The sequence below is a fragment of the Marmota flaviventris genome, chromosome 10 (genome assembly GCF_047511675.1).
Source record: "Marmota flaviventris isolate mMarFla1 chromosome 10, mMarFla1.hap1, whole genome shotgun sequence".
In the NCBI taxonomy this organism is placed as follows: Eukaryota; Metazoa; Chordata; class Mammalia; order Rodentia; family Sciuridae; genus Marmota; species Marmota flaviventris.
The window spans coordinates 4,039,262-4,066,130 of record NC_092507.1 but is presented as its reverse complement, the minus strand read 5'-3'; the positions used below and the strand labels follow the sequence as shown (position 1 = coordinate 4,066,130).

The following is a 26,869-nucleotide window of genomic DNA, read 5'->3' as shown; positions in this document are numbered from 1 at the left end:
GAAAAGAGAATTTTGTACTTGGTAAACATATTTCATTTTTCTTGTTGCAGTGCTTAGTGACCCCCAAACGAGGGCCATCTATGATATATATGGAAAGAGAGGACTGGAAATGGAAGGATGGGAGGTAAGAGAAACTGTACATCTGGCGTCCCGGAAAAGTCATGAAACAACTACAAAACAGCACCCCACAACCTGTGATAAGGCCTTTGAGAATATTGGAGGTGCCACAGGTCCCTTCCTCACCTTGTGTTTTAGTGTCCAAGGTGGAATTCTAGACCTCATTTTGCCACTCCGTAACTCTCTGAACTTTGGCAAGTCTGCAGTCTGGGGTGTCTGTAGTTTCCTAACCTGTCAAGTGAAAAGGAAGAGATGCATGGCACCCCAGGTGTTCAGCCTGGGATGGGGCTGGGGAGCCCTGGAAGACGGTGGCTTGGTGAGGGGTGCAAGTCTGCCTGCACATATTCCCTTCCCCCTCCACTGTCTGTCCATGCCTTTCTCCACCTTCATGATGAGTAACTGCGCTTAGGAAGTGTCCCTGCTGGGAGAGTTAGGCATGTGAAGAGCGTGGAACAGAAAAATCGAGAGTATTGTCTGTGATCACCTATTCGGGTGTGATGGATGATGTCATGATGTCGTCAACTGTGATACATGAGACCAAAGGTGCAGCGACTGTCTGTGAAACAGGTCGCCTGGCAGCTGTGGTACAGGAGGAGATCCCTGAGATGCAGGCGCTTCCGATTCTGTTTCTTTTTTATTATTATTATTATTATTTATTTTTTAGTTTTAGATGGACACAATACCTTTATTTATTTGTTTTTATTTTTATGTGGTGCCGGGAATCGAACCTAGTGCCTCACATATGCTAGGCAAGTGTTCTACCACTGAGCCACAACCCCAGCAGCCCTCCTGTTTCTTGCTGTGTGCTTCCATATTGCTGTCAACAGAGGAGCATGAGGGGCTCAGGAAGAAAAGTGGACATGGAAACTAATAGTAAAACTAAATTGCAGGGCTGGGGATGTGGCTCACAAAATAAAGATGTTGTGTCTACCTAAAACTAAAAAATAAATATTAAAAAAACAAACTAAATTGCAGCAGGAATGTATAGGTGTTATGACTTAATTCCATTAAAGAAATTTGGTTCTGATGCCCAAGAAATTTGGGCAAGCTGTTAGTTAATAACATCAGATTCACCTTCTCTGAGGTTTTGTGCCCCCTTTTCCCATCATCATATAATGTTTCCCTTGAAGTTCTTCCAGTATTTGACCTCAGGCATGTGTGCCTATCTCTTCAGATTCTAGCAGGATACCTCTCAAGCCTGAGGGTATGGGCAAGGAACACTCCCGTTTCCATTTCCCCAGTACTGGGGATTGAACCCAGGGGCATTCTAACTCCGAGCTGTGTCCTCAGCCCTTTTTATTTGATTTTGAGACAGGGTTTCACTAAGTTGCTGGGGCTGGCCTTGTGGGAGGCTGCCACATCATGTGACCGGCATTTTCCTTTCCTGATTGGTGAGGCTCTATGGGTCACTTCCTGTGATATGGTCACATCAAAGTGGCCGTAGATGGTAGCCCTGATCTTGAGAGTCATAAAAATGTCGCCAAATGTGTCTTCGTGCGTGGATGTGCCTTCCTACATACCCAGGGATCGAGTTACCTTACCTGAACTTGTAACCCTGCCCCTCTTGATCTGTTTTGAATGGCAATTTCTAAGAATCAGAGTCCCCCCAATAAAAGACCACTCCCGAATGTGTTAGCTCTCTTGCCTGCCTTTCATGACATTCCTCGCTCTCCCATTTGGGGAGTTTGAGGCTGAGGGCAGAGGAGCCGTCCCGGGGCTTGAATTAAAGGTAAATTTAACTAATGGTAAATTTAATGTGTGTCTGTGTTTTATTTGATACCTTAGGAAATTCACTCAAACAACCTCTAGTTTAGCTGCCCACACTGGTCGGGGGCAGTAATTGTTGCCCAGAACATTGGGGCTGCTCCAGGAGAATTTCCAGGTTGATTGAGAAAGTGTGCTATAGAAATTTATTGGACCGTGGAATTTTTTGAAGGGTCACGGAGAAAGCAGACAGTTTTAGAGCCAACAATGTTAAAGGTTTATCACGTGAAGTGACCAACAAGCCTCACCAATCAGGAAAGGAAAATGCTGGTCACACAATATGGCGGCCTCCCACATGGCCTCAAACTTGTGGTCTTGTGATCTTCCTGCCTCAGCCTCCTGAGTCTCTGGTATTACAAGGGTATGCCACCATGCCCAACCCACCTGTGACCATGTTTTTATTGCCCTGTACAGTGAATTGTAGTTGCTAACATTTAAAACTTGAGAGGTATTTGACACCCAGGCACACCCCTGTAATCCCAGCTACTCGGGAGGCTGAGGCAGAAGGATTGCAAGTTCAAGGGTCAGCTTGAGCAACCTAGTAGACCCTGTCTCAAAATAAAAAGGGCTGGAGATGTAGCTCATAGGTAGAGAACTTCTCTAACGTGATTAGGGCCCTGGATTCCATCCCCAGCGATCGATCAATTGATCGATAGATAGATAGATACCCTTTGGGAGTTTTTGCATGGAAATTCAATCTTCTTGAAGCACCAAAAGATTAGTCATACTGGATCTAAATTGCCCTGAAAGGCAGCAGTCAACTTGAAGTGAGGAGCTGAGCCCTTTAGACTGGGCTGTGCTGTGCACCCCCAACAGGCCCCACCACTCCCTGTCAGTCATTATATCAGGCCGTTCGCTCCTTTGCTTCTCCTGCCTGGCTTCAAAAAGCAGTGGGTTTGTGTTCTCTGGTTTGATGGAAAAATGGTGCCTTGTGCTGCAGTAGTGCATCATGACTCCGTGTAAAGTCTGGTACCTTAGCATTTTTTTATTCCAAAAGAGGACATAGAATCCTGTTGTATTTATTAAATTTCTCAACTTTAAAGTTTCCTTAATGTTTTAAGACATAAGTTGATTGAAAGTTTGAAAGGCAGAAGTGAGAGCTGTAGGCCCTCATTACATATTCCCACTTCAGAGTCTAGGATTTTAGTTCCCAGGAGAACCATTCCAAGTCTCCTGAGGCATTGGAGTCTTCTGCATGATTTCCTAGTGTCATCTCCCCAATTAGAAATGAGGCAAAACCATACACACAGCAACAAGGCCATCACACGTGATGAGTGGATGATTCGTACTAGTATTCTTTTTTTTAATTATATATATATATATATATATATATATATATATATATATATATATATATATATATATATTAGTTGTAGTTGGACGCAATACCTTTATTTTATATGTGGTGCTGAGGATCAAACCCTGGGCCTTGCACATGCCAGGTGAGCGCTCTACCACTGAGCCACAACCCCAGCCCCTGTACTTGTATTCTTTAGTAAACTACTTCAAGTAAAAAAAGTTCTCATTGGTCAGAATTGGCTTTTTTCATAGTGATACTAAGCTTTCACTGCAAGACAAAAATGCTTTCAAGGCAGGATACATGAAGATGCCACCCAAGATATTTGCAGTGACCTTGGACTCCAGCACAGTCCTCAAGGACTTGCTCCAGCTGGGTGAACTGTTCCCAACCTGGATTCTCCCTCTGCAGTGGTAGCTGTCACCTCAGCAGGGTGCCATATCCACTTCCTGCTCTGTGTATTCTAGGCTATCAGACTTCACCAGTCACTGAGGGTACCCACTTTGTACCTGTTTAATATGGAACCTGTGGGTGGTAAAGGGTGAAGGGCGCTGCTGGTGTCCTCAGATCTCAGCACCCCTGGGGAGGGGCTGGCAGTCTGCTCCCAGCAGTCCTACCACTTCCATTTTATGATGGATGCTGGAGGAGAAATTGGAGCTTCTTTGGCTTCCATGAAATATCCATTAGATAAGTTTATACTTTTTTCCTTAACCTTCAGGACTTTCTCCTTCTCTGGCAGGATTCCAAAGCAATGAGATGTAATCATTTCCAGCTTGAAAAGTCACCCATGTTAGTGCTTGGAGTTGGTTAACAGTGTTGGTACAAATGTCCACATTGAAAACAAAATTTGTCTTTTCACTAAAATAGCAAAAATCTAGGACTGGGGTTGTGGCTCACTGGTAGAGCGTGTGTGAGGCACTGGGTTCAATTCTCAGCTTTGCATATAAATAAATGAATAAAATAAAGGTTCACTAACATCTAAAAATAAATTTAAATAAATAAAATAGCAAAAATCAATTTATTTATTCATGGTACTGGAGATTGAGCCCAAGTTCTTGTGCACGCTAGACAAGCTCTCTACCAGCTGAGCTCTGTTCTTAGCCCAATGAAAATCTAACTTTGAACTGTGCTTTGATGATGTTGACTGATAGCAGGGGCAAGTGGAATGGAAAACACATAACTCAGTTCACCTACAAATGTCATTTTCAAAACTTACGTTTAGGGCTGGGGATATAGCTCAGTTGGTAGAGTGCTTGCCTCACATGCACAAGGCTCTAGGTTCAATCCTTAGCACCAAAAAAAAAAAAAAAAAAACAACAAAATTTATAGTTAGAGTTGGATCCTTTGGCCTGGGTCATCTGCATTTTGCAATCACGGTATTATCTTTGTTTCACTTTTCCCATCTTGGATTGGAACCCAGAACAAAGAAAGGATGTTAGTGAAAAAAATAGTAAAATCTGAGAAATCTGGGTTTAGTTAATAGAAATGTAATAATGAACTGGGCATGGTGGCTCATGCCTATAATCCCAGTGGCTCAGGAAGATGAGGCAAAAGGATCACAAGTTTAAAGCCAGCCTCAGCAAAAGCGAGGCGCTAAGCAACTCAGTGAGACCCTGTCTACAAAATAGGGCTGGGGATGTGGCTCAGTGGTCGAGTGCCTCTGAGTCCAATTCCTGGTACCCAAAATAAAAGAAAAAGAAATGTACTAATGTTGGCTTCAGATTTGACACATGTTCATGATTACGTAAGATGTTAACATTAAGGGAAGCTGGATAAAGAGTATACTGGAACTTTCTGAACTATCTGCAACTATTTTGAAGTTCTAAATTTCTAAAAGTATTCCAAAATAAGAAATTGGCTAATATCATAGAATTTTCAAACCAGATGGCACCTTGGGAATTTTATTTTTTTGTTTTTTGTTTTGGTACCAGGGATTGAACTCAGGGGCACTTAACTACTGAGCCACACCCCCAGCCCTTTTTTGTGTTTTATTTAGATACAGGGACTCGCTGCGTTGCTTAGGACCTTGCTAAGTTGCTGAGGCTGGCTTTGAACTTGCAATCCTCTTGCCTCAGCCTCCTGAGCCTCTGGTATTACAGGCGTGTGCCACTGCACCAGGCAGAATTGGGTATTTTAACTGTCCTCATGTCATAGCAGGAAACTGAAACTTACAGAGGAATGACTTGCCTCAGGTTGCCTGGAGGTTAGCAGTTGTGTCAGACAGAGGCTAGGTTTCTGTTCTCTTTCCATTTGCCATCTCCCTTCCAAAATGTCTGTATTCCTCTCTCCATAAGGTGAGGCTTCCTGGCTAGTCTAGGGATAGACCTGTGGCAGGTGGTTCAGGTGAACAACACACTTGTGTAGATTCTTGGGCTGCATGTGATGCTCTCTGTTCATGAGAAGCAGAGAATATGTGATCTTTACCAGCTGCAATACTGTACAGGGTGCTGTGTTCCTGGATGCTTCTAAGGACTGCCACAGTGGGGAAGAGTGGCCCATGGCCATCTTAGTCCCCATCTACTCTCCAACATCATGTCCTCTGTTCATAGAAGGATGTGAAGCATCCTGGATGGCAAAGGCCTGTGGGAGCCAAGAGTGAGATGCTTGCTTAGCAAAGTGTCCTCCACTCTCTGGAGGGACCAGCCGTTTTGACTTGGCAGTTAGCTCTGATTATGCACCAACTATTTGCAGAATTATTCATAATATGACTAGAAGCCAAGTTCAGTGGCAGGTGCCCGTAATACAGGCTACTCAGGGGGCTGAGCCCAATCTGGCATTTTTTGGATTATTTTTTTCTGTAGCTTATCACAGAGTACAACAGGAAGTAATTTGCAGCTATTAATTCCATCTGCAAAGAGTAAACAGCTAGAATTCCTGAAAACATATCTTTTCCTGCTGTGACCTCTATGGAGCCTGGCATGTCTAATATTTTGATTTCCTGCAGGATACGAACAGATTTAAATTATTAGAAACTTGCACATTGGTTTATTTTTTTAAAAAATGGTGTATGCACACATTGATGGGGTCTGTTAATGTTACTGGTTAAAATTATGGCTAAGCAAACTTTTGCTTGGGCTGGGGCTGAGTGGTAGAGCGCTTGCCTTGCATGCATGAGGCACTGGGTTCAATCCTCAGCACCACATAAAAATAAATAAATAAAATAAAGTATTGTGTTGTCCATCTACATCTTTAAAAAAAAAAAAAAAACTTTTTGTTTAACCTGTTTTTAAAACCAGGCCCTGTTGAATGGAACAGTTATGGAACCTTTGGTCCAAGTTGGGACCGTGTTGATTCCCTGGGCTATGTGGAGGAGCCACCTCCCTTCCAGACCTCCTGGCTTCACACCCAGACCCTCTTGTTCCTCGTGATGTGTTTCTTAAGTCATTGGCAGGGGCCAGATAAATTGTGTTTGCAGCCATAGCCCACTTAACCTCATGAACAACATTTAAAGTATTTTGAATCATTTTTTATGGTTCTTCAAAGATAAATGTAACAATTGACTACATAGTTTCCCTGAAGGTTTTTTTTTTTTTTTTTCTTCCTTCAATCAATGAAGGGAGAGACTGACAGGTTAGAAGGTAATGGAAATTGTAGATTGTGCCTGGCTTTCATTCCGGCCAAGGTGGTGGCTTTGGGTATCCACTGATAGGCTCATGGGCCCTTGGTGTTGGCAAACTCAGGAGAGGGACCTGTCCTGTCCATTTAGTAAAACCAAGTATGTTTCCTGAGGTCCCAAAGCAATTTCTGTCATGCCATTTAGGTCTTTCTATTTTTTCTTGGGTGATTTTAATAATCTTTTTTTTTAACCAGGGATTGAACTCAGGGGCACTCATCACTGAGGCACATCCCAAGCCCTTTTTTGTATTTTATTTAGAGACAAGGTCTCACTTAGTTGCTTAGCACCTTGATATATTGCTGAGGCTGGCTTTGAACTCATAATCCTCCTGCCTCAGCTTCCAGAGCCTCTGGGATTACAGACATGTACCGCCGTGCCCAGCTAACCTTTTTTTATTTTAAAGCTTCCTTAAAAAAGAATTACCTCTGCCAGGCGTGATAGCACACTCCTGTAATCCCAGCAGCTCAAGAGGCTGAGGCAGGAGGATCGCTAGTTCAAAGCCAGCTTCAGCAAGGATGAAGTGCTAAGCAACTTAGTGAGACTCTCTCCAAATAAAATACAAAAAGGGCTGGGGATGTAGCTCAGGGGTCGAGTGCCCTTGGTATCAATCCCTGGTACCAAAAAAAGAAAAAAAGAATCACCTCTTCCTTTTTAGCAGTTGATTTATAATATTAAATTATTTGAGGGGAAAAGAATGTTACTCACCCCATCACCAAACGTGCTAGGAATTGAACCCAGAGCTTTGCACAGTGCCAGGCAAGCACTGCCGCCGCTGCTTTTTTCCCTTAACCCTTTTTATTTATTTATTTATTTATTTATTTATTTATATTTTATTTTGATGAGACTGGCCTCAAATTTGCAATCTTCAGTCTCAGCCTCCCAAGTAGCTGAGATTACAGGAATATACCAGTGGGCTGGTTTTCCTTATTTATTTATTTGTTTGTTTGTTTGTTTGTTTATTTTTCTGTTCACTTTCTAAAAGTAGAGGTGGACAAATATCTCAGCCTTTTTGGATAAGCTAGTATCTGTGTTTATTTTCTCCATCAAGTGGAACAAATCTTATAATATGGTCACATTTATGTTAAAAATGTTCATATATACATAAATGCAAACACATACATATGTAAAGATTTTTAGGAAGAGACATAAATAATTGAATATTAACCTATGATTGGGTTAGGGATGTTCAGTAGTAGAGCATTTGCCTAACATTTACAAGGCTCTGGGTCAATTCCTAGCACTACCAAAAAAAGTTTGTTTGTGTGTGTAGGTTACCTACAATAAGAGGGAATGTGTGCTGGGTGTAGTGATTCACACCTGTAATCCCAGCAAGTCAGGCGACTGAGGCAGGAGGATCACAAGTTGGCAATTTAGCAAGACTCTTGTCTCAGAATAAAAATTACAAGGACTGGGGATGTAGCTCAGTAGTAGAGTGCCCCTGGACTCAGACCCCAGTACTGATGGTGGGGGTGGTAAAAAGAAAGAGAAGAGAAACGTGACTTTTTTATATACTCTGTACTATTGGTTTTTTGCTATAAGAATAATTTTTAAAAATATTTTTAGTCACAGATGGACACAATACCTTTATTTTCTGTATGTATGTATTCACTTATTTATTTTGTGGTGCTGAGAGAGGATCGAACCCAGTGCCTCACGCATGCTAGCACTCTGCCACTGAGCTACAATCCCAGCCCCCTTGGGCATATATTTTTTAAAAATATCTTTCAAACTCGGAGCTCCCTGGGTACGTTTTCTCCTGTCACCTACCAAGTGGTAGATACTCTGTCAGCTACACCTGCAGACTCTCTGTATTTCTTCCACCAACAAGGAATATGCACTTGGATGTGCTCCCTTGTCCACGACTGAAGAAGAGCAACCTCTTTTCTGTCCTTCTCCCAGCAAACCGTTTCTTGCAGTGCTTAGGACTGTGCAGTCATAAGTGGGACCCCAAGCTGTCACATGGTGCAGTTTCCTTTTCCAGAAGAGGCACCGGAGACCCTGTAGCTGTGTCCTCCTGTGTTTCTCCCCACAGTCACCTCTCTGAAATCTCATCTTGAGCTAAGACTAGAATGTCATGGGATGTTCCGTGCAAAGGTTTGTCACATTGTGGGAGAAAGGGTCCCAGAAGTCTAGAACACCCGACCCTCACAGCTTGAGATCCTCTGGTCCTATCAGCCCACAAGGAGTGTAGTGACCAGCCAGAGTCATGTCTGAGTTCATAGCCAGAATTTATAACCAGGGACTCAATTAGAAAATTTAAACTGTGAGATTTTCTTTGTAAGATTCATGCAGCCTCAAAGAGGTGGCTTAAAGTAAAGAATGTCAGACTGCAGAATGGCAGTTATCAAATATACAGACAGTAATGAGTGTTGGAGAGGATGTGGGGGAAAGGTGCACCATGCACTGCTGGTGGGATTGCAGACTGGTGCAATTACTTTGGAAAGGAGTGTGGAGATTCCTCAGAAAACTTGGAATGGAACCACCATTTGGCCCAGGTATCCAACTCCTCAGTTTATACCCAAAGGACTTAAAATCAGCATGCTGAAGTGACCTAGCCACTCCAATGTTTATAGAGCTGAATTCACAATAACTAAACTGTGGAACCAATCTAGATGCCCATAAATAGATGAATGGATAAAGAAACTGTAGTATATGTAAACAATGGAATATTACTCAGCATTAAAAGGGAATACAGTTATGGCATTTGCAGGTAAATGGATGGAGTTGGAGAATATTATGCTAAGTGAAGTAAGCCAAACCCAAAAAACTAAAGGCTGAATGTTTTCTGATTAATGGATGCTGATCTATGATTGTGGGGGTTGATGGGGCATGGGAACAATGGAGGAACTTTGGATTGGGCAAAGGGGAGGGTGGGAAGGGGTTATGGAGGTAGGAAAGATGGTGGAATGAGATGGACATCATTCCCCTAGGTATGTGTATGATTTCATGAATGTTGTGTCTCTACACTGTGTACAACCAGAGAATTGAAATGCTGTGCTCCATTTGTGAATGATGAATTGAAATGCATTCTGCTGTCATGTACAACTAAGTAGAACAAATAAAAATAATAATAAAAAAGAATGTCAGACTGTGGAGAGTTGAGGGAAGTCACACACTACAGTCCTGGGAGGGTGGCAGCGCTCTCTGTCCTCTGGGGTCCATGGTGGAGAGCTCGTCACAGCTCCCCTGACATCTCAAGGTCCCAGGGGCGTGCATGGTAGGCTCCCCAGCAGCCTGTACATGCCAAAATGAAGTCATTCAGAAATTCTTTGCCTATTTTCCTCGCGTCCTAGTTCTCAGCTGGCTGCCTTGCTTTGCCCGCAGGTTGTGGAGCGGCGGCGAACTCCAGCGGAAATTAGAGAAGAGTTTGAACGACTACAGCAAGAGCGGGAGGAGAGGAGGCTGCAGCAGCGAACCAACCCCAAGGTAGCCCGGCCAGTGGTGGGACAGGGAAGCCTCAAAGACTGAGGGGCGGGTAGGCTTTTACGGTAACCGTGCACCAACGGGGTGGGGCAAAACACCTGCCTCACAGCGGGTTCTTCCGGAAGGTGGCTCTGGTAGCCGCTGCTGACCTGGAGCAAGAGTTTCCACCCAGCTGGAGGGAAGACAAACCAACCCCCAGTTCTCCCAGAAGCCAGGATCCCCAAGCAGAAACTCAGGCTGGTTCTCCTGCAGCTGGGCTGCCCAACTCCTTGGCATTAAAAATCAGCCCAAGACAGTGTCAGGAAGGGACAGGCACCTAACCGTTCAAACATGAGGCTGACAGGACAGGGATGGCCAAATGATGCAGAGGATGTGGGGCGTTCTCAGATTCCAACAAGCAGGGGTCTCTGCTTTCCTCACCCCAGGACGTGGGAGCCATGAACACAAGTCACCAGACTGTCTCTGCAGCGTAAGTGACCAAGTCCCCAAAGAGCACTACAGAGGCAGAGTTACTCTTCAGTCCAAGTACCATGTTCTGTTCTTTGCATTTCTTAGGGAGGTTGTCCTGAGAGTGTGGGATGGCAGCTGTGCCGAGTGATGGGATTGTGGCCTGGTGTACTGTCCAACTGTGCGGTCAGAGGACTTGGCAGCCAGGCCCCTCCCTGTGGCCAGCATGGCCATGCAGAAAACCTGTCTCTCGTGATGAGGGCTAGTAGCCTTCTCCAGGACTCCCATAATCTGTCAACTCAATTGCATTGTAGGAAGGAGAAATTAAGCCAAATAAAGTATTTAACAAACATAATTATTTTTCTTTAAATCTTCTAAAAAAGAAACAATGACAGCTTAGACTGGGAAGCAGAGAGTAAAGTGAACCTCTGATTAAATTTGTTCTAGTAAAAGACCTTATTTTCAGAACAGGCCTGTATGTTTGAACCCTACATTCCCCAGTGTATATATTTTAGTTATCCTGCAGGGTCCTAGAAAGGTTGGTTTCAGAACATCTCAAAGATGTCAAATTCCAGATGTGCTCGAGTTTCTTGTATAAAATAGCATGGTGTTTGCATATAACCTGCACACCTCCTCCTGTGTGTCTAAAATCGCTTCTAGATTACTTACAATGACACAGTGTAAATGCTGTAGAGACGGTTGTCATGCTGTATTGTTGAAGGAGTAATGACAAGAAGAACGTCTTTGTTTAGTACCAGTGGGAATTTTCTTTCCTGTACATTTTCAATCCATGGATGCATGGCCATGGATACAGATGGCTAATGGTATTTGTAAATGTCCACACACACTTAACTCATAGCAGGTAACAGCTTTAGTTGTGTGGAGCTGTCTCTTAATCAGAAGGAGGTAGGAGGTGACCCCAGCTGAACTGAGCCAGGGAACTCAGAAGTCTCTGAGGTGTCCCAGCTGTTCCAGCAGTTCCCTGCTGTGATCCCCAGGTGGGCCCAGACCAGCATGCTAGGGGTGTCCGGCTTAAAATACCAGTGTTGGCAGCTGGGCTGAGGCGGGCAGAAAGTTGCCCTGGTGGCTTTACTGTCCTGGCTGCATTTGTGCTGCAGTCTGAGCAGTAACAGGGAAGAGAGGGTCCCGAGCTGTGTTCCTGCGAACACAGAAGCCATCTGGGAGTGCCTGGTTGTGCGCGGTGGTTGTGTATCGGGACTCTGTGCACATGTGCCTGCGGGCCCTGTTTCTGTGGAGTGAGAGCACAGCTGGGACCATTTCCTGCAGGCATGCAAGTTATTTTAAAACTTCCACTACTTTGCTACTTCCATAAACTGCTTTGAAATAAATAAAACATTTTCTAACCAGAAATGGTGATAACCAGATGTTGGCTCTGAGGCATTTTGTGGAGAGGATTGGAGCTGGATCTTTTGTTCCATTTCCAAAGTGTTTTTTTTTGGTTTGGTGTTTTCTTTTCAAGATGAGCCTAAAGGTTTGGAACATCTCCTTCTGAGAAGAAAATGGTTTTCTTCTCTTAACAGGTCCACATTTGATAATCGTAGGAATCCACCTGTCCACTGGACCCCTCAGTGGACTCCAGCTTGTAGGGGAGTGGCAGGCTGGATGCCATGTGTGATCTTGCATCTGACTCTTGGGAGGGTGTGTCTGTCTTCATCAGTGGGAGTCATTAGGATTTTGCCTCAGGATGGGTGTACAGAGCAAAAAGTCCAAGTGGAAAAGGGAGGTGAGAAATGACTGATGCAGAAAAGCAGGACCCAGCATACTCTTTGGCCTGTGTTTAGTTTTCTTGTGGGTAAAATTAGGACATCCATCATGCCTGCTGCTCCAAGTTGAAAGATTGAGTAAATATGAAGTTGATGTTATGAGAAAAAGATAACCCTGATTTGTAAATACAAGTGACACTGGTACCAAGGTGAGGTTTGGAGCCTAATTTTATTTTAGCCATATAGCTCTTCCTTTTTTCTTCTACCACTGAGCCACACCCTCACCCCCTAATTTTGTTTTGGTGTTTCACATGGCTCAGTCGGCCAGTTTTTGCCCCCTGGAAGCTGGGGCTGGATGTGAGATGGACCCTAACATCACCCTCAGCCTCCTCCTGTGGTCAGGCCCTCACTGTTTGCAGTGTGAAAAGTGCTATAGGGTGCAGAAGGAGAAGGTCATGTGCCAGCCTCCAGCACACACCTCTCCATCCGATGGTGGCACACACGCCCCCCACCACACACACAAGCACATGCTAGAGACAGCATGGAAGAGCCTTGGGCTCGGACACGAGCCCAGGATCCAGATTTGGACTCCACCTTTCAATCCATGCTCATTAGGTGCCTTCTCTGGCCTCAGCCCAGTTTATCCCTTGGTGAGGTTTACCGTGAGAGCCATCATGTAAGCTCAAGTCCTTGGACCCCACAGTCCCTAGTTCTCACTACCTCTGTTTGGGCTTTCACTTTGCCCTATGGAGAAAGTCCTCTGAGTGCACTTACTGCTGGAAAACGCCCAGCTCAGGTATTCTCTGGGGTCCTGCACAGAAAGCCAGTGTGGGGAGGCCCTGGGTTCATCCAGGAGGATGGGTGTGGCTGTGGAATCGGATTGGACCCTTCTCTCTCCATCTGGGGGCTTCTATTTTATTTGTATACTCCACCCACATCTTGCCTTTTAGAGGCTAAGATAATAGGACAGGGTCACTTCACACTGGATAGTTAGTTGAATTCCTTTCTTGTCTCACTACCCATAAGTCTTCTTGCTCTGTGGACAGTGGCTACTTCAGGCATCTTCAGAAGACAGTTGGATCACAGGCAGCTTGTCTGACTTTTGCTGCTGAACCTTTTGGGGTTCCACGTACAGCCAAGGACTCAGCTTGGAGTGCCTGGGGGCCTGACTATCTGTTTCCAAGGGTATATATGCCTTTATTCTTTACTCTTTTAAAAAAATATTTCATGGAGATTGTTACATCATTTCCTGGTCTATTCCGTTCTTTCTTGAAGGTTGATATAAACTTGGCAAGATCTCCTTTCTGGTTTTAAGAAGGCTCCGTTATGAGTGTGGTTCATGTAATAGCTTAGAAACATAGTTCAGCTTTATCAGAAAAAGGCTTAATGTTATATCAAAAAAGGCTTAAATATCTTCAATCTCAAAATGTTTTTATAAAGATATGTAAGTACATTGCTCAAGCTTCTTCTTTTTTTTTTTTTTTGGCCTGTTTTGCCTTGGCCTATGATTATAACTGTCAGAGGGAGCCTGTGGTCATGACTTAAGTCTGCTCTGTGGAAATGGCTTTGATGTCATAAAGCTGATTCTACTTGGCTGCAGGATAATAGTACAGGAAAAGCCTATTGAGCCCATGTTTGTGGTGCTCAGTAGCAAGAAGGAGTCATTTACCATGTGCAGAAATGGGCTGCTGCTGAAATTGAGAGTTGTGGAAGGAGAGTGGTTAGTTGGTGGTGCTGGAAAAGGGCTCCAATGTAGAGCTGAGACTCTGGAGAGCACAGGGGGGTTCAAAGGCAAAGAGCTGTTGCTAAATCAGTGCTACCTGGAGGGCCATTGTCCCCGGTATGTGCATAATCTTGTATCAGAGGTAAAGACAGTTGGTGGGGGCTGGTGGTAATTGGGCCAGACTAGTTCTTGAAACCCTAGTAGGTTTTGAGTTTTATCCCCCATGAAATTAGCAAGTACAGGTTCTTTCTCTGATCACAGACAAAATGGGCAAATTTCACATTGCCTCTTGTTGCCTCTTCTGGGGGAATTTGCAGTTAGTAAAGAGTTACTGTTGAGATTGCATTTGACAGAAATTCCTTGTTTCATCCTAATGATCAGATAAAATCGTGAAAATGAAAATAATTGAGTGCAGATGGTGATAGATGCATTGATTAGTTTGTGAGAATCGAATAATGCACATGTTCATCAGATCATCACATTGTACACCTTGAATGTGTGCAGTTTTCATTGTCAACTAAACATTTAAAAAGTTGTTTTAAAAAAAGTGCAGCATTTCCTCTCTGTAGCCAAGGCTCCATTCCCTATAGGGCTGGGGCTGGGGCTCAGCTCCATTCCCTGTTGGATGTAGTGAAGATGCTTCATACCCACAGATGACCCAGGCCAGAGGACAGCAGCAAGTACCTACCAGCCCAGCAAACAAGGATGAAAGGGCTAAGCACAAAACAAAAACTACCAGCAGCAACAACAGGCTAGCTTAGAAGAGGAGGGAAGGAGGAAATGGTAATCTTTAATTGACTCATTGGCTGAATATTAGCAGCCAATTAGCATCTTTGGTGGGGTGCAGGGTAAAGAGGGTTGATTTTTCACAAAATAATTTGAATTGGATGCCAATACCCTACAGAGCGTCATTCAAGGAGTGGACATCAGGGCTGTGTAGCTCAGTGGTAGCACTTGCCTAGCACATGTAAGGCCTGGGTTCCATCCCCAGCATTATGACAAACAAAGCAATACATTCAGCAGAGACTAAAATAGATGAAGTCCAGCTGTCATGGAGTAGCATTCTACCTGGGGGACAGGTTATGCACAGTGCATGGTGCATAAGTCACATCCTGATGCCATGGGGCAACTGGAGCAAGGTAAGGGGCAGGTCAGCAGGCTCAAAGAGGGTGCAGGCCTCACCGAGAAAGTGATGCTAGTACAAAGATGAGAAGGAGGTACCTGGGGAAGAACTTTCCAGTGGAGGGGAAGTGAATCTGGTGTGTCCAAGATGTGTCTAGAACGATGATGGGGGATTTGTAGGGTTGGAGTCTAAGAGGTATGTTTCCCCTCACTCTGCAGTGAAGCAGGGACCAGGCTTAATATGTGATGACCCAAGAGACCAGAACCAGCCAGGCATGGTGGCCACACCTGTGATCCCAGCGACTCAGGAGACTGAGACAGGAGGACCGCAAGTTCAAGGTCAGCCTCAGCAACTTAGCAAGGCCCTGTCTCAAAAAATAAAGAGGGCTGGGAATGTAGCTCAGTGGTAAAGTGCCCCTGGGTTTGATCCCCAGTGCCAAAAAGAGAGAGAGAGAGAGAGAGACCAGAACCAGTAGCACTGACTGAATGTTTCAGGAAATGGTTTGAGCTCAGTATCAGGAGCGTTGAGCTAATGAGGTTGCTGTGGACTTGTGGAAACAAAGCTTTTGTCGCACTGTCTCATCTTAAAACACTATGTGGTGAGGACCTCTGTCTTCCAGAAGATGACATCGGGAGGATGGGCTATGTAATTAAGGTAAAAATTAGCCGGGCATGGTGGCTCACGCTTGTAATCCCAGCAATTTGGGAGGCTGAGGCAGGAGGATCACGAGTTTAAAGCCAGCCTCAGCATCATCGAGGTGCTGTATATCTAAATAAAATACAAAACAGGGCTCGAGATGTGGCTCACTGGTTGAGTGCTCCTGAGTTCAATCCCCAGTACCCACCCCCATCCCCCCAAAAAAACTAAAATTTACAGGCCATCCACAGAGCCAGTGCAGGAGCGACCCCAGGCCAAGGTAGTTGCCACTGCCATTTGAGCTGGATCCCCTGGCATTGGGCATGGTTGGCCTACTGATGATGTCAGATGGCTAGCTAGGAAGGGCTCTCTCATGTTGCTGGCCCTGCTTGTCAGAAAGGGTGTCCTGTGGTTATGTTGGGTCCTTCTGAGCAAGAAACAGCTGAGGCTTACTGACACAAGTAGTCTACTGATTTAAAGTATGCATATAGGGCTGGGGCTGGGGCTCAGCCATAGAGCACTTGCCTAGCATTTGTGAGGCATTGGTTTCAGTCCTCAGCACCACATAAAAATAAACAAACAAAATAAAGGCATTGTGTTCATCTATGACTAAAATTTTTTTTTTTTAATAAAAACTAAAGTATGCATATAAGACCATTTGGGGATGGTAATCATTTTTAAGCAGTTTCTAGTTTGGAAGTTGTAAAGGTATGGGGGAAAATATTTTTCATCAAAGTAATATTGTAAATAGCTTGGAAAGTTTCAAATATTTACCAGACTTAGACAGAAAAATCCCAATTCCTTACCCTCTTTCTTCCTCCAGTCTGTAGTTCCTAGCAGAGCCACCCCATCCTTTGAGTTCTTCTCTTCTGACGTTTATTCTGCACTTCTGAGTCATGTGTTCATAGTGTTCTTTTTTTTTTTTTTTTTCAGTTTTAGTAACTAAGGCAACTTCCCAGAGAAATAAGGCCCAGTTTCCTGAACAGGGCACATAGTCCTTGCCCAACTGGTTATGGCCCCTTTAGGTTGGATTACATCATGGAGGCTGTCTGGATGCTCAGACAGCACACCTGCATTTCCCAGCCCTATTTCATCTGTGGTATGGTACTAGTGGTTGTCCTTTGGTCCCTTTAATCAACTTCGGTCACAGATCCATCTCCAAACTCCCTGCCAGAGCTAGCTCTCCTCAGCCTCAGCAGGTCTGCAGGTATCATGTCTCCTCTCATGTTTAATTTCTACTGCCTTTTTTTTCCTTCCTTTCTTTTTGAGAGTAGGGACTGGGGATTGAACCCAGGGACACTTAACCACTGAACTATGTCCCCAGCCTTTTTTTTTTTTTTTTTTTTTTTGTACCAAGGGTTGAATTCAGGGGACACTCGACCACTAAGCCACATCCCCAGCCCTATTTTGTATTTTATTTAGAGACAGGGTCTCACTGAGTTGTTTAGCACCTCGCCTTTGCTGAGGCTGGCTGTGAACCCGCGATCCTCCTGTCTCAGCCTCCGAAGCTGCTGGGATTACAGACATGCACCACTATACCCAGTCCTAGCCCTTTTTATTTTGAGACAGGATCTCTAGCCTTTTATTTTTTAATCAATTTATTTTTTTTCTGTGGAGAGAGGTGAGTACCAAGAATTGAACTTGGGTACTCAACCACTGAGCCACATCCCCAGCCCTGTTTTGTATTTTATTTAGAGACAGGGTCTCACTGAGTGGCTTAGTGCCTCACCTTGCTTAGCACCTCATTGTTGCTGAGGCTGGCTTTGAACTCGAGGTCCCTCTGTCTCAGCTTCCCAAGCTGCTGCTTCTTATTCTTACATAACTGCATATGAACTTCTTATTTTTAATTTCTGTAAAAAATTCAGTTAAAAAAAAGATTATCAGGGGCCGGGGTTGTGGCTCAGTGAGAGAGCGCTTGCCTCTCACACGTGAGGCACTGGGTTCCATCCCCAGCACCACTTCAAAATAAAAAAATAAAGGTATTGTGTTCGTCTACAACTAAAAAAAAAAGAGAGAGAGAGAGAGAATATCAACTAGTTTATGCTACCAAAAGCCAGTTAGTGAACTCGACTATATCATAATATTATTTTTATGAAAATGCAGGTTCTCAGGCCCTGGCTTAAGCAGGAGATTCAGATTGTGGCTGAACCAGTGCAGTGGTGGGGGCGGGGAGGGTTTAAAAAGGTGCTTATTGTTCTCTAGGTTTAAGATAAAGGGCTAGCTTGTGAGTGGAGCACCTGTGGGCCATGAAGGTGGCAGTTGTGGGCTTGTAGCTGGCTGGCTGAGACACCTCCCGTGGATTCTGCAGTTGCTCCTCGGACCTGTGAATCTTGTCAACTTGTTTTTTATTGTGTAGCTCAGAAATTGAGAAACTAGATTGTGTTTGTTTTGTTTGTTTGTTTGTTTGGGGATTTTTTGATGACTTGTGTTGAAGACTTGCAACCACAAACTGACAGGCCCTGTGGTCTAGTAGCACTGATACAGAAGACAGAACTCCACACTGCAAGTGGGATCCTCTAGTTCCAGAGGCACAAAGGTTGCAGTCAAGTGTCTGCAGCTGCCAGGTGTGCCTCTGGTAACCTTCCAGAGGTGGCATCCTTTTGGTGAAGGGCTGTTGTTTCCATACACTGAGGGTAGAATTAGGTGTTCTCTCTAAGTGTCAACAAACTGACCGCTCGCTGCTCATGGCCACAATTAGCCCATGACCAAAGAATGTTTTTCACATTTTGAATTTTTGTAAAAATCAAAAGGAGAAGGATATTTTGTGGAACATGTAAATTATATCAAACTAATATTTCAGTGTCTGTAAATAAAATAGTATTGGAGCACAGCAGGACAAGCCCTTTGCTTTTATCTGTAGTTGTTTTGGGCTACAACAGTAGAGCTAGGAAGTCTCAGTAATAGTTGCCCACAATACCCAAAATATTTACTGTACCTTTTACAGAAATTTGAGGCCTTGCTGTAGAAAAATAAGGGGAAGCAAGATAAAGGTTTGTGATTTGGACCTAATGGCAGAGGTTACTTAAAGAGAGGTACTTTAATCCATGCCACAGGCCTGTAACCCCAGCTATTCTCAGGAGGCTGAGGCAGGAGAATTGCAAGTTTGAGGCCAAGCTGGACAACTTATTGAGGCTCTGCCTCAAATTTTTTAAAAAAGCCCTGTGGGGATGTAGTTCAGTGGTAAACAATTACCTAGCATGTATAAGGTCCTGGGTTCCATCCCCAGCACTGGGAGAAAAAAAGAAGAGGAGGAGAAGTTGCCTTTTTTTGGTTTTTGGTTTTGTTTTGTTTTTTGGTACTGGGGATTGAGTCCAGAGGGACTTAACCACTGAACCACATTCCCAGCCCTTTTAATTTTTTATTTTGAGACAGGGTCTCCCTGAGTTGCATAGGATTGCGCTAAATTGCTAAGGCTGGCCTTGAACTTGTGATCCTCCTCCCTCAGCCTTCTGAGTTGCTGGGATTATAGGCCTATTCCACCATGCCCAGCAGTACTTTCTTTTGTAAATCCTTTTTCTTTGCAAAGTTTGATTCAGTAACAGTTTGATATAAAAGGACATGAGCTCGCATATATTCAATTAGAAGTGGTCAAAAAAAAATCTAACCCATTTGATTTAACCAGTGTTAGATTTGTTTATCTTTGCTTTATATTCTTGATTTTCTGTCAGAATTCAAATCTGACTTCATTACTCTCAAACTTGTCAGTTTTCATTATACAAAAGTATATTGTCTTGCAAGTGAAAATGAATGACAGGGACTGGGGCTGGGGCTGGGGCTGGGGCTCAGTGGTAGTCCACTGGCCTGGCATGTGTGAGGCACTGGGTTCAATTCTCAGCACCGCATATGAATTAAAAAAAAAAAAAAAAGAGGTCTATCAACAACTACAAAAATATTTTTAAAAAGAAAATGAATGACAGTTTGCGGTACAGCTGTACTTGGCACCAAGGGAAGAGATCCATCTATTCTGAGGCTGTGACCAGTCCATTTCTAAAGGTTGTTTCCCTGAAAAGGAAGAAGAGCAGAAGGTGGCATCTAGACCACTCTAAAATAAAGAAATGTCCTTGTCAACTCAAAATGACTTGATAGGTCATCTTCAGGACAGTTAATTTCATCAAGCAAGTTGGCACCTGAGCCTTACATTCTCTCTGGCTCACTGGTACTGTTCTGGCTTAGTTGCTTTCCATAGGCTTGGCTCAGCACCAGAGGTGTCTAGTTGAAAGTCACTGGCTTGTGGAGGTTTTCAGTTATTATGGCCATTTGCAAGGAACAAGCAGAGAAGTTGAAAAAGTGATGACTGGACAATATTTTTCAACTTCTAACACCTATGCCATCCCCTGGTAAATCAGTTGATTGTCCACATAGTATTAACACAGATAGTTAATGTTTACATTTTGTTTGGGAAAGGAAATAAAATTACTTTAGCCAATACAATTAGGTACATAGTAAGATAAATATTGAAATAATGCGCTGGGCGTGGTGGCACACACCGAAATCCAAGCAGCTCAGGAGCCTAAGGCTGGAGGATTGTGAGTTCAAAGCAGCCTCAGCAACTTAGCAAGGCCCTAAGCAACTCGGCAAGACTCTGTCTCTAAATAAAATATAAAAAGGGCTGGGGGATGTGGCCCAGTGGTTAAGCACCCCTCGGTTCAATCCCTGGGACCAAAAAAATTGAAATAATGCATACAACATGATTGCCTTTCTCCAAAGAATCAAATGAAAATTGCTGGGTCTCATGAGTTGAAGGAGGTGGCCAGTTAGGAAATGCACACATAGGTCACTGGTTTCCCCAGTGCTGCTGTCTTGAGCTGAAGGATTGAGTCACGTCCTTCCCTGCCTGCTTTCCCTGCTTCCTCCCTTGCCCTTCACTCCCACAGAAACAGTTTCACATTCAGTGTGGACCCTTTTCCCCAAGTTCACAGAAGCATGTATGGTGTCAGGTAATTCACCCTCAGAAATCAAGTGGTTATCAGGATTGACTGAGTTTCTGCTTGAAGAGTCTGTGCACTGACAGGAGACTAGCACTGTGGCTCATGAAGTCCCACTTGGGACCATCCCAGAAGCAGCTTTTTCTTTTCACTTCTGCATTACAAACTTTGGGGTGCAACTAGGAGCAGTGGTGCACACCCGTAACCCTAATGACTCAGGAGGCTCACACATCTGAGGCCAGCTTAGACCACTTAGCAAGACCCTATCTCAAAATCAAAAGGACTGAAAGTGTAGCTCAGTGGTAAGGAATCCGCAGTACCACACACGCAAACATTTTTTCCCCAGACTGGGGCTGGAACTCAGTAGTAGAGTACTTGCCTCAAATGTGTGAGGCAAGATAAATAAATAAAGGTATGGTGTCCATCTTCAACTTAAAAAAAAAAAAATAGCATGTGATGCTGGCCCTTTGTTGGCAGAGCCAAAACTTAATTCTCCTGTGTTCAGAGTTAGCACTTTGGACGGTCAATATGGAAAAATATTTTATACAAGTTCAACTTTCAGGGAAAACAGAAATGTGGTATTTTTTTTTTTTAATAAAACATACACTATGTTCAATCTCATCACTACCTGAATAGTTCATCAAAAAAACAAAGCATTACTAAACAGTAAAGGCCGATAGATTTCTGTCAGGGTGCCACACTGAAACTCTTGCCTGCTCTTACACAGGCTTCAAGTTAAGAAACAGGAAAACATCAAAAGAAAATCATAAGCAATTCAAGGACTGGGAATATATCTCAGTGGTAGAGTGCTTGCTAAGTTTGCTCAAGGCCCTGAGTTCAGTCCCCTGCACAAAAGGGAGGGAGGGAGGAAGGAATTTTATGCAGTTTGGATTCAGGGTTTACCAACAAGCTTTACCAGTTTAAAGGTATGGTGTCCAGCCACACCTAGTCATTTGCTTTTATCCTCTTTCCCATGGACAACAGAGGAGCTGAACAGTGGCAGGCAGAGACCACATGGCCCACAACACCAAAATATGTACTACGGTCCTTCACAGATACAATGCCAGCTCCTGGTTTACATCATTCAGCCAGTGACAAGGACACCTGGCAACAGTGCCCAGAGCACTGTTAGGTCCTGCTGCAGAATGAGTCTACTTCTATTTCCCATATATTGTCACACTTACCCAGTTTCCAGTATCTGTGGTTGGCCAGTGCCTCAATATCTTCATATATCCCACAGGACCAGGCCCTGGCCACCTCTGCTACAGCACAGCTGAGCCTGGAAGGAATCTGTAGTGCCTCACCCTGGTTATTGGTGAGCTCTGTGGACTCTAGTCCTAAAAGGGAGTGTGTTGCCTTGTTTCATCTGGAAAGAGATGGGAGAAGAGGCAGGCATGGTGGCTGAGGCAGGGAGAATCACAAGTTCCATGCCAGCCTGCCTGAGAAGCTTAGCAAGACCCTATTTCAGAATTAAAAGGGGGGCCTGAGAATATAGCTCAACGGTAGAGCTACATTCATGTGCAAGGCCCTCAGTTTGAAACCGGTGCCTCAAAAAGAGAGATGGGGAAACATGATAGGGCTTCTGATCATTCCCAAAGGCCCTGTGCCTCTAATGCCAGCAGACAAGGAGACCAGGGCAGATGATGCAAGGACAGGGGAAGAGCAGTCTGGTAAACCCATTCAGGCATCTTAGTTTAAGGCAGCTATTGATGATGATGGTTCTTTGAAAAAAAAAAAATTAAGGCCAACAGAAACAACAGTGTTAAACTGGTGTGGTCCTAGGAAAACCCCACCTGTGACATCTGTGCGACCACCTATGCATCACCCCCCACAAACTCATCCTAGAGCCAGGTTTCCATCACTGTAACAGACCTAAGTAATCAACTTTTGAACAGATCAGGTTTACTTGGCTCCCAGTTGTGGAGAATTGATTGGTTGCAGTACTGGGGATTGAACCCAGAGGTGCTCTACCACTTAGCCATATTTCCAGCCCTTTTTATTTTAAGATAAGGTTTTGCTAAATTGCTAAGGCTGGTCTCAAACTTGGAATCCTCTGCCTCAACCCACCAAGCTGCTGGGATTACAGGTGTGTGCCACTGCACCTGACAGTTTTGGAAGTTTGATCCTTGGTCAGTTGGCCTCTTTGCCACTTGTGGTATATCATGGTAGGGAGCTCATTGTAAAGCAAAATCACCTACCCCCTGGCCTGAACAAGAAAAGAGAAGGAGAACAGGGTCTCAGAGTCCCTTCAAGGACACACCCCAGTGATCTAGAACCTTCCCACTGGGCCCCACCTCTTAGGTTCCACACCCCACCCAATATCGTGAAGCTGGATACCAATCCTTTTTTTTCTTTTTTAGATGGGAGTCTTGCCATGTTGCCCAACACCTCAAACTCCCTGCCTCAACTTCCTAAGTAGCTGGAACTACCCCAGGTGCCAACACGCCCAGCTGAAGCCTCTAACGCAGGAGCCTTTGGGAAGCGTTCTGTGTCCGAGCTGTGCCTCCCCTCTGGCTCTGCCCCAGCGGCCTCTGGCTCCTGCACAATTGCCCGCAGAGGCTGGCCCTTGCTCTTCTCAAGACTTTGTCCACACATCCCCTTTCAGGGGTGCCTTTCTTCACTGTTTAAAATTAAAACACTGTCAGCAGCTACTTTTGGAGTGATGGGAATGTTCTGCATCTGGTTTTTTTGTTATCTTTTTTTTTCTTTTCATGGCACTAGAGATTGATACCAGGGCCTTGCATTACTACATAAGCAGTACAGTGAGCTACATCCTGTTTCCTTTTTCTTTTCCTTTTTTTTTTTTTTTTTTAATTTCCAGACAGGGCCTCGCTAAGTTGCCAAGGCTGGCCTCAAACTTGTGATCTTCCTGCCTCATCTTACTAAATTGCTGGGATTACAGGTGTGTGCCACCACACCTGGCTTGTGTCTCAAGTTTCAGATGTGGTTTCACAAGTGTATTCATATGTCAAAACTCTTTCAAGTATGCACTTCAGATATGTGCAGTTTATATTAGATATAAATTTTACCTTAGTAAAGTTCTTTTTAAAAATGGGCTGCAGAGAATTTAATAAAAGTATGTGTGGTCATGTTTCTGTACATGGGTTAATTAATATATATACCTGTTTGGAAAGTCTTTGGACTATGAAAGAAAATAATGACTGTTGATTTTTCTAAGTAATGAGCATTTTTATCAGTCAACAAAATTTTAGTTTTTTGGTTTTTGGTTGGGTTGTTTTTTTGTTTTTGTTTTTGTTTTTTTTTCCAGGGATTGAACCCAGAGGAGCTTAACCACTGAGCCACATCCCCAGCCATTTTTAGTTTTTATTTAGAGACAGGGTCTTGCTAATTTGCTGAGGCTGACCTTGAACTTGCAATTCTCTAGCTTTAGCCTCCCAAATTGCTGGGATTACAGAAGTGCACCACCATGCCTGTCAGTTTAGTATTTCTTGAGAGAATGTGGTCTTATGTTTCTCATAACCTTTTTTTTAAATATTTATTTTTAGTTGTAGGTGGACACAATATCTTTATTTCATTTTTATGTGGTGCTGAGGTTTGAACCCCGTACCTCACATGTACTGGATGAGCACTCCACCACTGAGCCACAACCCCAGCCCCTCCTAACTTAATTTTCAAATTACGTTAAAAGGCAGTGCAATTTTTTTAATTTTTTTTTTTTTGTAGTTGGACACAATATCTTTATTTATTATTTATGTGGTGCTGAGGATTGAACCCAGTGCCTCCCACATGCAAGGCGGGCACTCTACCACTGAGCTACAGTCCCAGCCCAAGGCAGAGAAATTTTTAAATCTGCCAAAGAAAAGAGTTTTTAAGGTAGTTCTATGGTATAAGAGTGTTTAGGAAAAAAATGGTTAATCCAAGTAGCTAATTTCTAGGTGGTCCCAAGCATCCAGGAATCCCGTTTTGTTTTGAAGCTCAGGTCAGGCCATACTCACGAAGTTTTCTTTTCTTTTTGTTTGGTTTGGTTTTGATTTTGGTACTGGGGTTTGAACCAGGGACTTTACCACTGAGCTTAATCCCCAGCTCTTTTTATTTTTTTTACTTTGAGACAGGGTCTCACTAAGTTGCTGAGGTTGGCCTTGAACTTGTGATCCTCCTGCCTTGGCCACCCAAGTGTCTGGGAGTACAGGTGTGCACCTCTGTGCCCAGCTAACCTCGCTTTCCTTGTACTAACACTTGTCTTTGGCATGTAGTTGCTCTGCAGACTGGTTCTCCTGGTCAGAACACTACTTCCTAGCTCTGGAAGTCCCTGGTACCCTGGAGCTGTGTTGTTTATAAACTGTGACATTCACACTTGCGTGGCTGCATGGTGGAGTGTCATGCCCAAGCCCAGGGACTGTGAAGTCAGATGCCCAGTTCAGTTAAACTGAGCTTGTGCTTGAATTGCCCTTCATTCCACAGATACCACCCCTTCATGCTGACTGCTTATTTTTCTGCCCCAGGGAACCATCAGCGTTGGAGTAGATGCCACTGACCTTTTTGATCGCTATGATGAGGAGTATGAAGATGTGTCTGGAAGTGGCTTTCCACAGATTGAAATCAATAAAATGCACATATCCCAGTCCATTGAGGTAAAGCACACAAACACCTCTCTTGGTACCACACAGGCCTGAGTTAATGAGGCACAGCACCCCCAGCAGCTGGAATGAGAGTTTGCCTGGGGTTTTTCTCATCTTTATTTATGAAAGCATGCAATTAGCCACTTTAAAGGAAAGCCAGCTGCAGTCACAGCCATGTCTGTTACCGCTCTGTCCACACATGAGCCAGCATGCTTGCCAATCTGGGGCTTTCAGGCTGCAGGGTCTCAGGGACATTAATGGTCTGGGAGACCTAGAAGCCCAAGGTCCTGATGATTTTAGGAAAGAAGGCAGACCTCCGTGGATAATTCTAAGAACTGGTTTTCTTACATGCCATTATGTGCTGGCAGGTTATAGCATCTCTGCTCCTGAGCCCTGGGGTCACTGAAATGTCACCTTTGCCCAATATTTGGATACGACAAAGCCGGGCCTTTCCACTGAGGACTACTGCAGGTGTCCACCTCCTTAGCTCTTTATTGATTCTCAAGCACATCAGCCTGAAACACGGATTGACACAGGGACACTTGCCCTCTCCTAGAGCTTTGTGCCTTCGCACATGCTATTGAAAGGTTTTTCAGTCCCTTCCAGAACCTGATGGCATACAGGTACTGGAGAGGCTCAGGTAGCCTACAGTGGGAGGCACAATGTAGATTCACTGTGCACTTCCACACATGGGCACACTAACGACCCAGCATTTAACCCTGGGTTTCTGTGGTTTTTTCAATTTTCCCCACTAAGCTTTTGCAAAACATTTCACCTTCATGGCCACATGCAGTTCAAATAACAGTGCAGTGATTGAGGTGGCCGCAGGGCTCTACACATCGGACCTGCTGTCTATGTGCCTTTGGCCATGTGTCTACAGAGGAGTCATCAGACTGCTGGCATTGCGCTTCCTGTTGCTTGGGTTCACTTGTTACAGCCAGTGTCTTTTTCTAGGCACCTTTGACGGCCACAGACACAGCCATCCTCTCTGGAAGCCTCTCAACCCAGAATGGCAATGGTGGGGGTTCCATTAACTTCGCACTCCGCCGTGTCACCTCTGCAAAGGGCTGGGGAGAGGTAAGACTGCCATGAGGCCGGATCATATTGTCCATGCCAAGCCTTATTTTTTAATATGTGCCCTCTAAAAGTTAACCCTCACAGTGGCAGGGGGTGACCATGTAGTTGTGAAGCCAGGTACTGGATATCAGACTTTTAGATGTTGGTCCCAAAGGAAGAATATCACATCTGAAGAGTCCTACCAGTCTGCTGAACAGTTTAAAGCTAGGATAAGATGTCCTTCAGATGCCAGTTCCAGAAATCCAGCCTCTATAGAAGCTCAGCATCTTTTCTTCTAGCAGTCCTTGTGGGCTGTCCCCAATTCCTTCAGGGACAGGAGGCCATGCCTGTCTTGGGGTCCTGGCCCACTGCTAGTTGATCATGTAGCATCCAGCTCTGCCAAGTCCTAAGCTGCATCAAATTAACATTGAAGACTTG

The 26,869-nt window shown here is 44.3% G+C and overlaps 1 protein-coding gene across 1 annotated transcript in view; it reads left to right on the top strand.

Annotated features, from left to right (window-relative positions):
* The window catches only part of Dnajc11 (DnaJ heat shock protein family (Hsp40) member C11), a 58,649-nt gene that overhangs the window by 17,448 nt on the left and 14,332 nt on the right, over positions 1 to 26,869 (top strand). Inside the window, exons 3-6 of the mRNA XM_027947423.2 lie at positions 51 to 124; positions 10,119 to 10,220; positions 25,259 to 25,387; positions 26,330 to 26,452. Coding sequence (XP_027803224.2) covers positions 51 to 124; positions 10,119 to 10,220; positions 25,259 to 25,387; positions 26,330 to 26,452 — 428 coding nt within the window. The remainder of the gene's footprint in view (positions 1 to 50; positions 125 to 10,118; positions 10,221 to 25,258; positions 25,388 to 26,329; positions 26,453 to 26,869) is intronic.